Source organism: Rhinoraja longicauda, chromosome 8 (genome assembly GCF_053455715.1).
Source record: "Rhinoraja longicauda isolate Sanriku21f chromosome 8, sRhiLon1.1, whole genome shotgun sequence".
Taxonomy (NCBI): Eukaryota; Metazoa; Chordata; class Chondrichthyes; order Rajiformes; family Arhynchobatidae; genus Rhinoraja; species Rhinoraja longicauda.
In genome coordinates this window covers 48,715,422-48,732,517 of record NC_135960.1, presented here as the reverse complement: position 1 = coordinate 48,732,517, position 17,096 = coordinate 48,715,422, and the positions used below count along the sequence as shown (strand labels likewise).

At 42.0% G+C, this 17,096-nt stretch overlaps 1 protein-coding gene across 1 annotated transcript in view; it reads left to right on the top strand.

Annotated features, from left to right (window-relative positions):
• The window catches only part of LOC144595939 (myosin light chain kinase, smooth muscle-like), a 237,239-nt gene that overhangs the window by 170,904 nt on the left and 49,239 nt on the right, over window positions 1-17,096 (top strand). Inside the window, exons 20-22 of the mRNA XM_078403888.1 lie at window positions 8,535-8,585; window positions 10,205-10,332; window positions 11,795-11,948. Of these exons, the coding sequence (XP_078260014.1) occupies window positions 8,535-8,585; window positions 10,205-10,332; window positions 11,795-11,948 (333 nt within the window). The remainder of the gene's footprint in view (window positions 1-8,534; window positions 8,586-10,204; window positions 10,333-11,794; window positions 11,949-17,096) is intronic.

The window sequence follows — 17,096 nt, the reverse complement described above, 5'->3', positions numbered from 1 at the left end:
ATACCTCTGTATTAATGAATTGGATGAGTACATACATAGCAAGATTAGCAAGTTTGCAGATGATAGTGGGTGGTTTTACAGATAGTGAAGATGGTTGTGAAAAATTGCAGCAGGATCTTGATCGATTGGCCGGCTAGGCTGAGGAATGGTTGATGGAATTTAATACAGAGAAATCTGAGGTATTGCATTTTTGGAAGTTTACCATGGGAAGGGCCTACACAGTGAATGGTAGAACTCTGGATAGTGTGGTAGAGCAGAGGGATCTAGGCGTGCAGGTGCATGGTTCCTTGAAGGTGGAGTCGCAGATAAATTGGTGGTCAAAAAGGCTTTTGGCACATTGGCCTTCATCAGCCAGAGTATTGATTATAGAAGTTGGGAGGTCCTGTTGTAGTTGTAGAGGCCACATTTAGAGTATTGTGTTCAATTCTGGGCATCATGTTATAGAAAAGATGGTGTCAAGCTGGAAAGGGTACAGAGAAGATTTATGTTGCCAGGATTAGAGGGGTATGAGGGGTGATCTTATAGAGCTGTATAAGATCATGAGAGGAATAGATCAGGTAGATGCACAGTCTCTTGCCCAGAGAGGTGAATCAAGGACCAGAGGACATAGGTTTAAGGTGAAGGTGGGAAGATTTAACAAGAATCTGACGGGTAATTTTTTCACACAAAGGGTGGTGAGTATATGGAACAAGTTGTCAGAGGAGGTGCTTGAGGCAGGGACTACCCCAATATTTAAGAAGCAGTTAAACAGGTACATGGATAGAACAGGTTTGGAGGTATATGGATCAAATGCGGGCAGGAGGGACTAGTGTAGCTGGGATATATTGGCTGGTGTGGGCAAGTTGGGCCAAAGATCCTGTTTCCACACTGTATCACTCTATGACTCTCTGACCTCAATCAAGTTTTTGTTAAGCCTTTTCTGTTGGTAAGGACTCTCACAATCTTTCTATAACGCATTGATTAAATAGTTGGCGCATGAACCTATTCTTGTACTTGCTTCCTCAACCACTCGAGCATTCAGAATGCTTTCTTAACTAATATGATCTGATCAATTTCCCTCCTGGGATAAATAAAGTTCTATCGTATCGTATCATATCATATCTGAAGAAATTCCAAGAGAAATATGGGCCAAACATGGGCAAATGGGCCTAGCTTAGATAGGAATCTTGGTCAGCTTGGAAAATGGGCCGAAGAGCCAGTTTTCTTGCTGTATGAATACATTGGAATTTTGAGCAAAGTTCTCAATCAGACTGAAGAAGGGTCCCGACCCCAAAATGGCACCCGTCCATGTTCTCCAGAGATGCTGTCCGACCTGCTGAGTTATTCGAGCACTTTGTGTCTTTTTTCACATGATTTGATCACTCTCTCGTCTTCCCAAAGTACAACCCAAACAGAATCTGGAAGATAGACACAAAATGCTGGATTAACTCAAAGGTTCAGGCAGCATCTCTAGAGAAAAGGAGTAGTGACGTTTCGGGTCAGAACCTTTTGTTCAGACTGAACGTGGAGGTGGGAGCGGAAGGGGAGAATTCGGAAGAGGCAGATGAACTATGTAGAGTGATTCTCCAACTTCTGTTGAACCTTGGGGCTTGGGCCTCCTGATTTGGGTGGGCACTAGTTATGCGTGCCAAGAAATGAACTTGACCCACATGTATTCCCAATCCTCAGGGCTGTTGTAGTATGGTATAGCAGTACCACATTGAATTAGATTTTCTTTCTTTTTGAAGTTCATACTTTCTCCAAGACATTGAAAGACTTCTGTCCCATAGTTTAAATATTGTTATTTTAGTTTAAAAAAAATACAAATGATACTAATAGTGTGTCTGTGCTTCAAAACAGAAGTGAGATACCCTGGTTTATTTTGAAGTGCCGTGGTGTGAATGGCCATAAAATAATTGCTAAGAATTCCCTGAAACATTTTTGGACAGTAAGGTGAGAGTGGAATGAATTGTGGATTGAAGCGTTTCCTTGGCAGAATTTTATTGCTATTTTCAATATTACCAAAAATGGGCATCCCTGGAGAAATATTTTTAGTCTTTACATGCCCCCACAAAATGTGAAAAAAAAAGCAGAGGTAGTCCAGCAAAGTGTCCTGAATGTATTTGCAACCAAATGTTAATGACACTTGAAATGGAAAATGGACTTTCAGTGAAAGATTTTAATTGTCTTTTAGACTTTAGAGATACAGTGTGAAAACAGGCCCTTTGGCCCACCGACTCCACACCGACCAGTGATCACCCTGTACACTAGCATTATCCCACACACTAGGGACGATTTACAATTTTACCGAAGCCAATTAACCTCCTGTATGCCTTTGGAGTGTGGGGAGAAACTGAAGCACCCGGAGAAAACCCATACAGTTACAGGGAGAACATAAAATCTCCTTACACACAGCACCTGTAGTTAGGATCAAACCACGGTCTGGCACTGTAAGGCAGCAGCTCTACCGTTGTGCCACTGTGCTGCCCTGAATTGGACAAAATAGTGCAAAGAAGCAAACTACAATCGGCCCATCTTTAGTTTTAACACCAGCAACAAGGCTTACGTTTCTCCTTCTGCCAAATGTTTTACCTCATTCTACCTTTGTAATAATATTCAAGTTGCTGCCTAATTCACAAGATTCTCCCAATCTAAAATGCTGGCACAGTGGTGCAGCTGGTAGAACTGTTGCCTCACAAACCACCCACTGTACTGCAGATTACATCTCATCACGACAAATTTGGAATAATGGGATTTTAATGCTTATGAATGCAGGTGGGCGGCACAGTGGTGCAGCTGGTAGAGCTGCTGCTTCACAGGCTAATGACCCAGGTTCAATCCTGACCTCGGGTGCTGTCTGATTGGGATGTGCACTTTCTCCCTGTGACCACATGGGTTTCCTCCGGGTGCTCCGGTTTCCACCCACATTCCAAAGACGTGCGTGTTTGTAGGTTAATTGACCTCTATAAATTGCCTCTCATGTGTAGGCAGTGGATGAGAAAGTGGGGTACCATAGAACTAGTGTGAACAAGTGATCAATGGTCGGCGTGGACTCGGTGGGCCAAAGGGCCTGTTTCTATGCTATTTCTGTAAACTAAGAGAAATGAATTATGCATTCTTCTTCAAAATAGAGTTGGAGAAAAATGCAAATATGATTTTGGTTCATTTGTATAAGGTTCATCTTGGTTTACTTTAGTTCTGGCATGTTTTATGCTTATTTTTCCCACATACTTTCCAATTCTTGATGTACAACAAAATGACATATTATATCTTAACACTGAGGCCACAAGAGCGGACATGTTGGCCTTTTACAGCAAAAGCATTCAATTGATTAATTATCCTGGCACATGTAAATAACCTAATGATTAAACACTTACCTGGATTAGTAACAAACTGTTGATGGCATCCCTGTGTTCTGGAGAGAGCACCAAAGTATCTGACCCAGTGTAAAAACAAAGAACTGCAGATGCTGCTTTATACACAAGATAGACATCAAGTGCTTGAGTAACTCAGGCAACATCTCTGGAGAAAAACGATGGGTGACGTTTCAGGTCGTGACCCTTCTTCAGACTGAAATGTAGAGGGTTGGGGGAGGGGTGGGTGGGGGTGAAGAGCTGGAGGTGAGAAAACGCCAGGACTGATCGGGGCCACCCACAAATTACCTCAGGCAGGACGATGAGTAGTAGGTCCATTGTTGGCTCGGGAAGGTGTACCAGTTCCACAGTTCTCCACATTGTTTCTCTTGAAATCACACTTTCTCTAGCCAACAATGGAATTACCAGGCACTGACCGCCCTGCCTGAGGTCATTTGTGGCTGGCCTTGGTTGGTCCTGGTCTTCTTTCACCTCCAGCTCTTCACACACTCCTCCCCCCCCCCCCAAACCCCCACCTTCAGTCTGATGAAGGGTCCCGACCCAAAACGTCATCTATCATTTTTCTCCAGAGATGCTGCCTGAACCGCTGCGTTGCTCCAGCGCTTTGTGTCTATCTGAACATGCTGTGTGGAGGTTGGAGAAACTGATGAAATGTGTTGTTCAGAGAGATGGCCTTACTTGCGGGAGCGATTAGATGTCGCATTGCTTCGAGTTGAATAATAAGAATGTAAGCAGTTGTGCGCAGTGTTCATGTCGACACAAGGAACTGCAGATGCTGGAATCTTGCACAGTACACAAAGTGCTGGACAGGCAGCATCTCTGGAGGACATGGATAGGTGACATATCGGGTCGGGACCTTTCTTCAGACAGTGTTCATGTCAACATTAAATATTTTGTAGAGAATTGGAAAACGGCAATTGTCTTCATCTTGAAAACATGCCTGTGAGGAAAGAGAATAAGATAATTTTTCATTCATGTACTCAAGACTATTCCCAAATAGTTTGAATATGCTGAACAGTCACAACCTGAAACGTCACCTGTCCATGTTTAACAGAGAAGCTGCCTGACCCGCTGAGTTACTCCAGCACTCTGTGAAACTTCACCTATCCATGTTCTCCAGAGATGCTGCCTAACCTGCTGAGTTACTCCAGCAATTTGCATCCCAAATAGAGCTGGTTTGCTGGTTTAAAAATACAAATATCTATAATTGTGCTTGTAACCAGCTTCAAGGCTATCTTTGAGGTTTGCAAAATGCATCATGCCAAACCCTTGGCCCAACTTGCAAAAAGGAATGTCCAAGTTAATTTAGAAATAAACAAATAATCTAATTGATTGCAATGATCTTAAAGCAGACCTGATTAGTATCGTGTCTGTATGTGAGAAATGAATGTTAGTAGATCAATCAGAACGAGCAAGATAGATATTATAAGAAAATAACTGCAGATGCTGGTACAAATCGAAGGTATTTATTCACAAAATGCTGGAGTAACTCAGCAGGTCAGGCAGCATCTCGGGAGAGAAGGAATGGGTGACGTTTCGGGTCGAGACCGGGTTCGGGTCAGTCTGAAGAAGGGTCTCGACCCGAAACATCACCCATTCCTTCTCTCCCGAGATGCTGCCTGACCTGCTGAGTTACTCCAGCATTTTGTGAATAAATACCTTCAAGATAGATATTATACTCTTGTGAGATATTAGATTCTAGAGTGATTCAAAACTTAAAAAAACAATTTTAGTTTATGGTTTGTTAAGGCTATCAGATTCCTCTATGAGTCATTGAATTGTCTGATGACAGGTCTTTGTTACAGTAAAATAACCTGACTTTGTGTCAGACACTGTCACAACAAATTGGTAAATAGTTCTTAAATAGTTGTTGGGGATGAGACCATAAGAGACTATAAGACATAGGAGCAGAATTAGGCCATTCAACCTATTGCATCTACTCCGCCATTCAATCATGGTTGATCTATTTTTCCCTCTCAACCCTATTCTCCTGCTTCTCCCCGTAACCTTTGACACTCTTACTGATCAATCTTCACTTGAAAAAGTACCCAATGACGGCCACCACTGCCGTCCATGGCAATGGATTCCACAGATTCACGACCCTCTAACTAAAAAAACTCCACCGTTAGATCGCATTTCTCAACACTCCGAAACCTGAGAGCAAACACTTGAAATAGAACAGCAAAGGACCAGGCCATCTGGCTCAATATGTCCGTGCTGAACACGATACCCAGTTAAAAGTCTAAAGTCAGTCACATTGGTGCCTTGGAGAGGTGCTAGAGGAGGTTGGTGAAAATTCTTTAAAAGAAAAAGGGCAGCCCAGTGGCGCAGTGAAAGAGTTGCTGTCTTACAGCGCCAGAGACTGGGGTTTGATCCTAGAATAACAATACTGTGTTTAGATAAGGGCAGTCAAAAACCAAATCATGCAGATCTTTTTACATGTATGTGAATATGGTAGTTGGAAGATTTAGGGGGCGGCACAGTGATGCAGCGGTAGAGTTGCTGCCTTACAGCACCGGAAACTCAGGTTCAATCCTGACTATGGGCGCTGTCTGTATGGAGTTTTACGTTCTCCCCATGACCGCGAGGGTTTTCCCCGGGTGCTCCGTTTTTTTCCCACACTCCAAAGACGTACAGGTTTGTAGGTTAATTGGCTCCGGTAAAGATTGTAAATTGTCCCTAGTGTGTATGATATTGTTAATGTACTGGTCGGCGCAAACTTGGTGGACCGAAGGACATGTTCCGCGCTGTATCTCCAAACTAAACTAAACTAAACTAATAATGTCTTAATTCACTTTAGTAAGCTGCAAACACCTTGCATTTTTATGACTAAACACGAAAAATGAATGCTTACATTCTGTATCTGACCTGTTTGCCAAAATATGAGACGTTACTGCTCGCCTTGTATGAAAGATTAATAGGTGACTTAGTGGAGTAATAGACATTACAGATGGGTCAGTAATAGATATTACAGATTTTAAATCATTGGCAAGAACACTGGAGAAGAGGAGCATTTCATTATTAACACTGAGAGTAGTTGGGATAGGAGCCCTCCTGTATGAAGAGGAGACTGAATATTGAAAGGATGTTTGGTGGGGCTTAAGGATGAAGAAGGCACTGCGTCACATAGTGAGTAACTATGCAGGAGCCGCCTTTCAATGAGACAAATGGCTTCCCTCAATGCTGTCAGCTTCACCGATGTTAGGAACCAGCGAAGCCCAGCTTGTGTCAGCTCAGCAGAGGACTGGGACGCTGATGATGATGGTACTTCATTGTCACTTGTACTGAGCTGCAGTGAAATTCTTTGTTTTTGCATACAAAGTACACAACAGAGTCGCCACAAAGGCGCCGACTAAGTATACTTTTAGTAATGTTCGTCCCTTCTTCATCTCTCCCCCCATCGGGCCCTCCTTTGTTCTTGGCGGACCCCCCATGCTGGGTCCCCCTTTCTTCTCAACAATAGAGTGACTTTGCAAAGCGCTAGTATGGACCACTGGGCCAAATAGCCTCCTGCTGTGCATTATATAGCATTCGACCATTTGCTGATTCATGATTTAGTCTTGGTCAGGATTGCCACAATTAAGATTACAATCAAGCCAACCGCCCTTGATCGGACAGTTTGCTCTTGTCCTCATACGGCCAACAGCCCACCTTAACTTTCTTCTGCTCTCTAAATATAGGCAATGTTAGCGAAGCCCAATCAGGATGCCAAAGAAAAGCACAAAGTGCCGGAGTAACTCAATAGCAGCATCTCTGGAGAACATGGATAAGGTGATGTTTTGGGTTGGAACCATTTTATAGACCTACTTTGAATAAGATTCAAAGATTTGAATAAAATTTTGGCTTCTTTGCAAAAATTCTCCTCACCTCTCCAAGTTCTCCCGAGATGCTGCCTGACCAGCTTAGTTACTCCAACACTTTGTGTCTTTTGTTACAAACCAGGGGCTGCACAATGGTGCAACAGTAGAGTTGCTGCCTCACAGCACCAGAGAACTGGGTTCTATTCTGACCTTGGTGCTGTCTGTACAGAGTTTGTACGCTCTCCCTGTGACCACGTAGGTTTGCTCTGGGTGCTCCAGTTTCCTCCCACATACCAAAGACACACAGGTTTGTAGGTTAATTGGCTTCTGTAAGTTGTGCCTGGTGTGCAAGATAGAACTAGTGTATGAGTGATCGATGGTCGGCATGTACCGGGAGGGCCGAAAAGCCTGTTTCCACGCTGTATCTCTGAACTAAACTAAAGCACCTGCAATTCCTTGTATCCACTCAGCATGACAAACTGTTTTTCTTAGATGCTGCTGTGCTGTATGTAGTGAATCTTCCTCTTAATCTGCTCCACATGTAGAATTCCATCACAGAGGTGGGGAATTCCACCATTGTGTGTCCTTTACCTTTCACTGTAGCTTGGTACATGTGACAATAATAACAAACCTAAAGTACAATTCTGTGTAAAAAGAATTGTCCCTCAGATTCCTGTTAAATCTTTCCCCTCTCATCTTCAAACTTTGTCCTCTAGTTCTTAATTTAAAAGACACTCGAACACGCACAGACAGCAAAGGTTTAGAGGGATATGGGCCAAACACAGACATGTGAGACTAACTTAGACATGGGCATCTTGACCGGCATGGACGTTGGGTCCATGGGCCCATTTCTGTGCTGTATGGCTCTATGACTCTAAATAGAAATTATTGTTATTCTTCTCCTGGCGTAAAAAATAAATGAGTGTGGGTGGAAATAGTTTTCACACACAAACAAGAAGATGGTAACTTCGAAACCTAAAGCAATGTTCAAACGTAATACTCCATGACCTTTAACACTGACCTGTTAAATGGCAAGAATGCCTGAACACTGAGTCTTTGAACTGCAATCAGTAGAACACAAACACTCACTTTAATTGCTCATAGCTGTGCTTAGTTTAGTCAAGTATATTATTGTCCTGTTGTACTGAGGTACAGTGAAAAGCATATCTGTAGTGTGCTATCCAGCCAATGGACATGCTGCACAGTTGTGGCTTGTGAATGAGTGCTTGCAACAACATTCACCTTTACTTTAACTGTTCCCCTAAATGCTTTGTAAGATGCAGCATTAAATTCCAATGATGCTGAATCACGGGAAACTCATTATTGATTTATTTTTATACTGAGAACCTCAATTTACATATATTTTTAAATGTTCTTTTAGCTGAAGCCACCATCAAAAAGAAGCCAACTCCCAAAACTCCTCCAAAACTAGGTAAGATGTTTGATTTCAAGAAAGCAAGTTTACTTTAGTCTTCTTTTATTTTATGCCAAACTGTCATTTTGTATTCTGTTCATTATCATTCTGAGCTGAGACCTTGCAGCCCTTATTAGACTTTAGAGATACAGAGTGGAAACAGGCCCTTCGGCCAACCGAGTACGTGCTGTCCAGTGATCACCACGTAGCACTATCCACAGTTCAGGTTTGTTTATTGTCACGTGTACCAAGGTACAGTGAAAAGCTTTTGTTGCGTGCTAACCAGTCAGCAGAAAGACAATACATGATTACAATCAATCCATTTACAGTGTATGAATACATGATAAGGGAATAACGTTTAGTGTAAGGTAAAGCCAGCAAACTCCAATCAAGGATAGGACAAGGGTCATTAAAGAGGTAGATAGTGGTTCAGCACTGCTCTGGTTGTGGTAGGATGCCTGATAACAGCTGGGAAGAATTGTAAGGCAGCATTGTAAGGCAGCAGCTTTACCACTGCGCCACTGTGCCTCCCTTATTATTATTATGAGTGCTTTTTCTCTGTGATGACATGCACCAGTAAGACATACCAAGTTAAAAAACGTATTAATTGTGTATTCTGGCAACTTTTTTGCCTACAAAAATAGTCCTGATCACCAATTTATTGCCAACAATTCTCTCCCTTTGTCTGGGCTGTTCAATTGTATTACTAAAGGAAATTTAACAACACAGGTGCCTAATGAAGAACAAGATTACTAATTTCCATGTGTTTCCAGTTGTGGAAAATTGACCTGAACTTATCCCAGCTGGATAATAATTTACAATTGATTAAACAAGAAACGTCCATTTTACAAACTATTTCCTACTTAGTTATCAGATTAATAAAATATGTTGATGCTCAGCTGTGACCCTGTGGAGTATTTATTCACTAAATCTAGCATTAGTTTTTGAACTTACGGGAATGAAGCCAGCAAATTCAAAAGTAAATCTCTTATGGCTAAAAGATAATTAGCCTTTAACACAGGTTCAGTCATGCAGAAATCCATTTTTTTAATATAGTTAATGAACTTAATGAACAGTAAAGTGAAAGGAACAGTTTACTGAATCTTTTAACATTCTTCCATAAATTTTTAGTGGCCTTGGCAAGGCAGGGTATTTTTGTCTGAGCTTAAAATTGGAATAAAATAAAGATAACATGAAACTTTAACTAAGAATAGAAATGCCTAGAATGTTAATCAACAGCAGAAAGACTAAGAACATGATGAGGTTCAATGAAACCAGAGATCTATTGCTGCAGATAAGAAATTGCAGTTGCTGGAATCTTGAGCAAAACCCAAAGTGCTGGTGGAACTCAGCGGGTCAAGCACCATCTGTGAAGGGAATGGACTAGACGATGTTTTGGGTCGGGGCCCAGTTCAGTCCGATCAATGGCAAGAAAGATCCCGGACCGAAACATCGTCTGTCCATTTTCTCCAGAGATGCTGCCTGACCCGCTGAATTACTCCTGCATTTTGTGTCCGGAATTGTAACCTTATCCCGTTTACACTCACTGTGAATATTTGTTATCTAAAGGGCATGAGGTAGTCACACAGAACAAGTAAAATGCCCTCATCTCGCAATGTGATGTTTGCTTTCAACAGCTATCCCGCCACAGATACTGCAGAGCCCTGGAAGCATGAAGGTCCGAGCCGGCGAGTCTGCAGAACTGTTTTTGAAGCTTGCCGGGACACCACCACTCAGCTACACGTGGCTAAAGTTTAGGAAACAGGTAATCTTCTCCTTCTCTTCACTCCGTTAATCATAGGAGAGGAAGTGGGCCATTCGGCCCATCGAGTCTACTCCCCCATTCAATTGGCTGATCTCACGAAGAAAGACACAAAATGCTGGAGTAACTCAGCGGGTCAAGCAGCATCTCTGCAGAAAAGGAATAGGTGATGTTTCGGGTTGGTACCCTTCTTCAGACTTTGCGTCTATCTTCAGTATAAACCAGCATCTGCAGTTCCTTCCCACACACATGGCTGATCTATCTTTCCCTCCCAACTCCATTCTCCTGCCTTCTCCCCATAACCCTTGACACCCTTACTAATCAAGAATCCGTCAACCTCCGCCGTAAAAATACACAGTGACAGCCTCAACAGCTGTCTGTGGCAGTGGATTCCACAGATTCACCTCCCTCTAACTAAAGATGCTCCAAGGAACTAATGTTGAGGCTTTATCCAGTGCTGGTGAGGCTACATTTGGAATATTGTGAGCAGTTTTGGGCTGTGGAGAAGCTACATTATTGATTTGCAAAATTTATGAATGCATTAAGGCATGTTCACTTTTGAGAACAGAATGTTTCTCAAGAGCCTCACCGACCTGACCTTCTCAAATAGACCATTCTGATCTACACCTCCTCACTCTATGCTTCATGTTCAAGCTCCCTGAAAGTGACAACACAAGTAGATAGAATGGTAAAGAAGGGACATGGATATGCAGGGAACGGAGGGACATGGATTATGTGCAGACAGATAAGAGTAGATGTTGACATTATGTTTGACACAGGCTTTGTGGGCCCAAGGGCCTGTTCCTATGTTGTACTTGTCTATGTTCTATGCTGTCTGTGTTGAGTTTGCAATTAATCGCACGGTTTTCCTCTGAATTAATAGGAACCTGAGAGGTAACTTTTCTACACAAAGGGTGGTGGGTGTATGAAATTAGCTGCCTGAGGAGGTAGTTGAGGCAGGTACTATCGCAATGTTTAAGAAACATTTAGACAGGTACATGCGTAGAATAGGTTTAGAGGAATATGGGCCAAACACAGGCAGGTGGGGCTGGTGTAGATGGGGTATGTTGGTCAGTATGGGCAAGTTGGGCACATTTCCATGCTGTATGACTATGAATCTTTGCTGTGTTTCCCTCCCACGTTGCACAGATGTGTGGGGTTGGTAGGTAAATTGACTACGGTAGATTTACCCTAGCATTTAAGTTTATGGTGGAATTTTTCAGCGAACTTGCTGTGAATGTGGTGAGAAATAAAATGGGAACAGTGTACGAATAATGTAAATGGGTGTATGTTGATTGGCGTGGACTCAGTAGGCCGAAGGGTCTGTTTCTACATTGCATGACTATGAAATAATGTGGAGTTATCTGTGGTATTTGTCTGAGGTGAATTCTGTTCTTTTTGCTAAAACTGTGCACACTTAAATAAAGATTTTCTAACTTCATCCTTTGTTTTGTTTCCTCTTCAGATTAAAGAGAGTGATCACATTAAAATAGAAAATACAGAGAGCAGCAGTAAGCTAATCATCTCGTTAACCAAGCATGAGGACTGTGGCTGTTACTATTTACTGGTAGAAAATAAGATAGGAAGCAAACAAGTTCAAGTTAACCTCACAATTGTAGGTAAGTCATCCCTAATCTTCTCTTCCAGCTTTCTTCTACCCCCCCCCCCCCCCCCCAAACAATCAGTCTGAAGGAGGGTCTCAATCTGAAATATCACCCATCCATGTTCTCCAGAGATGCTGCCTGACCTGCTGAGTTACTCCAGCACTTTGTGTCCTTTTGTGTATCAACTAGCATCTGAAGTTCAATGTTTCTACAATCTACCCTCTCCAATGTAGCAGGTTTAACAACAGCTTGTTCAGCTGTTTGTAAGTAAAACACTGCAAATGCTGAAAATCTGAAATGAAGCAAATAATGCTGGAAGTAATTGAGCAGGTCGGGCAGCATTTATCAACAGATAAACACAGTTAATGTTACAGGTGAATCACCAAAAGTATTTTAAGCATTTACTATTTTAGCTCCGATATCCTGTACTTTTGTCAGGAGGAAATAATGTTGCGATGAATGTTCTGTAGAATCTCTGAGTTGTTTCAAATAATTCAATAGGATCAATGTTCAATGTCAAGAAATAGAAAGCAAGTGTGCGCAATCTGTTCTCAGAATTTAATGTTAAAACCTCACTGTCACTTTTCTGCATATGCAGAATGTTTCTAGAAAGACTAATCAATCTTTCTCAGCTTCAGTGCCCAAACTGAAAGCAATTCTTTGCATGGGGTCTGATCAAAGGTTTGAAACAAATAAATTATGAATTCCTCACTTCAGAATGGCAATCCCCTTGATTGAAGGTCTCCACCCCTTGTCTTTTATCAAAGTAATCTTGCTCGTGGGTCTGCCACTTTAGTTTATTCATTGGTACATGAAAAACGCTGGTTCCCACTGCACGACATGTTTGATGAAATGCTGATGCACAGTGGCCTATTAATTTACAATTTCAGTAATGAATATAAAGTAGTCTGCAACATTCACTTTAGTTTAGTTTAGTTGACACAGGATAAAGGGAATTGTGTAAGAAGAAGTCCAGTGCAAGTCTGATTAAAGATAGTCCGACGGTCTCCAATGAGGTAGATGGTAGCTTACAATTATTGCTCCACTCTTTTAAATCTCTACTCCCACAGCAGGATTTCTTATTATACTCTTCTTAATCTCCTCTCCCTTTATCATGTATCTGTACACTGTGGATGGCTCAATTGTAATCATGTATTGTCTTTCCGCTGACTGGTTAGCACATAACAAAAGCTTTTCACTGTACCTCGATATACGTAACAATAAACTAAATTAAACTCAACTCAGGACGGTGCTCTAGTTATTGAAACTGTCCCTGGATCTAGAAGAAACTGCCCATGAATATTTGTGTCGTTTTATTGAACAGGGAGCATAATGTTTGCAGGTTTGGGTTGGTATTGCCTTTGGATCATTTTTTTAATTGCAATAGTAAGTTTGCAAAAAATATATATTTTTTTCTAATTTAAGTGAGAATTTCAAATAGGTTTTTTTAAAAACAGGAATCATGTTATTGCAGTAACTTCTGTTACACAGTAGTTTACAAGCTACTTCCACTAAACCATGTGCATAATTACAAAGATTTTCAGAAGGATAAACATGTTGATTTCTGCAGGCTAATTATGGGAAAAATGTTCAATGTATATTGAATGTCACCAATTCTAGTAATATCCTACACAATTTACATTGTGTTTGGTTACCAGACATAAACCCTGTCAGACAAAGGTCATGACCAGTTGCCTGATAAACACACTTGCCCAGTTTACACTGTGACTGGTTGGCTGATGCATAAGGAACCTGATTGTTCAGCCCAACTCATCCTTGTTTACCAAGTCGCCTAAACGAGCAGGTCCTCTTGACTGCATTAGGCCCATATTCCATCAAACCTTTTCTATCCATACACCTGTCCAAGTGCCTTTTAACTGTTGCAATTGTACCTGCCTCTTTCACTTTCTCTGGCATCTTGTTCCATCTACCCACCACCCTCCGTTGTCTCTCGGGTCCCTTTTAACTCTTTTCCCTCTTACCTAAAATCAGTGCCATTTATTTTCAGATTCCTGTATCCTTAGGAAAATTGTGGCTATTCACCTTATCTCTGCCCCTTATGATTTATTAACCTCAGTATGGTTACCCTTCAGCCTCCTTGGTGCAGAGACAAATCCTAGCCAATCAAGCCTCTTCTTCTAACTTAAACCCCCCGAGAATTGCACCCAGTTAATTGACATCCTTCCGACAGCGAGGCAACCAGAACTGCACACTATAGTCCAAATGTGGCCTTACCAACTTCTTGTACAGCTAACACAATGTCACAACTCCTGTAACACTGCAGTTCCTGTGGCCCAATTTCTGTTCTCAATACCCTGACCGATGGAGGAAAGTGTGCCAAATGCCTTCTTTGCCAGCCAGTGCTGCTACCTTCAAGAAACTATGAACGTGCACTGCCAGGTCTCTGTTCTATAACACTCCCCAGGGCCCTGCCATTTCCTGTGTAAGTCCCACCCCAGTTTGTCTTAAAAAAATGCAACACTTTGCATTTAGATATAGAGCATGGAAACAGGCCTTCGGCTAACTGAGTCCACGCCGACCATTGATCATCCACTCACACTATTTGTATGTAATCCCACTTTTGCATCAAACATGCCAGGGGCAATTTACAGAAGCCAATTAACCCACAAACCTGCACGTCTTTGGAATGTGGGAAGAAACCAGAGCACCCGGAGAAAACCCACGCGGTCACAGGGAGAACGTACAAAACTCCATACAAACAGCACCCATAGCCAGGATTGAACCCAGATCTCTACAGCTGTGCCACTGTGCCGCCCTTGCCATGCCTTGCTATGAGTTTAATTTATCAGAATTAAACTCCATTTGCCATTCATTGGCTCAGCAGCCCAGATGATCAAGATCCCATTGTCATATCTTGTGACCCTTTATCAAACTGCTCTCCATCTCCAGAAATGTTGCCTGACCCACTGAGTTACTCCAGCATTTTGTGTCTATCTTTGGTGTAAACTAGCATCTTCAGTTCCTTCTTACACAGTAACATATTCATGACTGGGAGGTTCAGAGGCATACCATGAGCATTTACAGCTACCTTCCCTGTCACAATAGCCCCGAGGCTGACTATGAAAGGCTTGATCATATCCCTGGATAGTGTTTGTTATTATTAAAAAATATCTTCAAGAATTTTAACCCTCCTTCTCTTCTTTCATGTTATGTTAACATCGATTGCTTCAATCCCAGCTAAGCCGTTAGTAACAGATGCAGCCCATTCTGGTGTGGTACAGATGAGATGGCTCCTGATTAATTAGTTTGTTCTACTTTGTTTAGGTGCATTCAATCGTGTTTTATGTTACAATAACAAGAGTGCGTTTGTTGTTAAAATAACAGAGATTTTTCCACCAAGACAGTGTCCTATAAAAAGAAAACTGCTTGAAACAATCTCAAAGTAAGCAGTAATAATTGTCGGTGGCTGCGGGCTGTTCCTGTGAGAGGCAGATTTCAATTCTGGCCTTTTATGGTTTCAGATTCTTCAGATGATTTATTTAAAAAGAATTGCACTGCCAATGGTCACAGCATGGATTCTTTCCAAGTTGTCTTGTTGACTATAAAGTGCCTTGAGGGCTATATCACGCAGGGAGGAGATTTATATTGGTTAGCGTGTGTCTGCTCTTCATCCGTCATGCAAGTATCTAAATAAACTTGCAGAAAATGCAGAAAGCTTCACATTTTAAAAACATATAATTCCTTGGCAAATCCATTGTTTGTTAAACTGAACTATCACCGACTAAAAACTGTTCTGACCTACCCAGCTTAAAGATGCCATTAAGTTGAAAAGAGTGCAACGAAGCTTGACAATGATGTTGCCAGGACTCGAGGGCATGAACTATAGGGGGTTTGGGCAGGCAAAGACTTTATTTGTTGAAACACAGGAGGCTGAGAGGTAATCTTATGGAGGTGTATAAGATCATGAGGTTCATAGATAGGTGAGTGCACAATCTTTTTCCAGGGTAGTGGAATCAAGAAGTCAAAGGCATAGGATTAAGGTGACAAGGGAGAGATTTAACAGGGACCTGAGGAGCATCTTCTTCACACAGAGGGTGGTGGGTATATGGAACGGGTTACCAGAGGAGGTAGTTGAGACATGTACAATAACATCTAAACAACATTTGGACAGGAACGTGGTTCGGAAAGGTTTAGCGGGATAGGGGCAAACGTGGGCAATTGGGACCAGATGGGGATTGGCATGGATGAGTTGGGCTGAAGGGCCTGTCTCCGTGCTGCATAAATCTAAATCGAGTTTTTTTGTTTGCCTACAAGGTAAATGATACACTAGTTTTGTGCATGATTTTACACCATGCATAATTATTGTCTGAGAATTTGCTGAACCACAGTATCTCGTGGTGGGCATCATGAGGTGGATTCTTTTGAAAAACATTCAGCTTGAGTTAATGTTCAATGTAAAGTGGGGAAGTGTGGTTCAATCACGGCGTGGCTCCTGGGATGTTGGTAAATAAAGGGACCAACTGTGTCAGTGAAATAGAGAAACAGTTATGTTGATGAATTCAGGAGAAGGAAACAGATGAATCCGAAGCATACAACATAGAACGGTACAGCACAGAAACAAGTCCTTTGGTCGACAATGTCTGTGTTGAACATGATGTCAAGACCAACTCTAATGTGCCAGCACATGATCCATATCCCTCCATTCACTGCATCTCCATGTGCCCATTCAAAAATCTCTTGTGCCACTATCGTATCTGCCTCCACCACCACCCCTGACAGTGCATTCCAAGCACTCACCACTCTGTGTAAAAAAACTTGCTATGCAAGTCTCCTTTAAACTTTGCTCCTGTCACCTAAAAGCTATGCCCTCTAGTCTTTGGGAATAAGGTTCTGACTGTCTACCATATCCATGCCTCTCATACTTCTATATACTATCAGGTCATAAAATTATAAGAGGCATAGATAGTATCGACAGTCAGAATCTTTTTTCCAGGGTGGAAACATCAAATACTAGAGGGCACAGCTTTAAGGTGAGAGGCAAAGTTTAAAGGTGACGTGAGGGGCAAGTATTTTGCACAGAAGAAGGTGAGTGCTTGGAACACGTTTCTGGGAGTGGTTTTGTAGGCATTTACATTAGTGACATTTAAAAGACTTTTGGATAGGCGCATGGATATGCAGGTAAAGGAAGGATATAGGTTATGT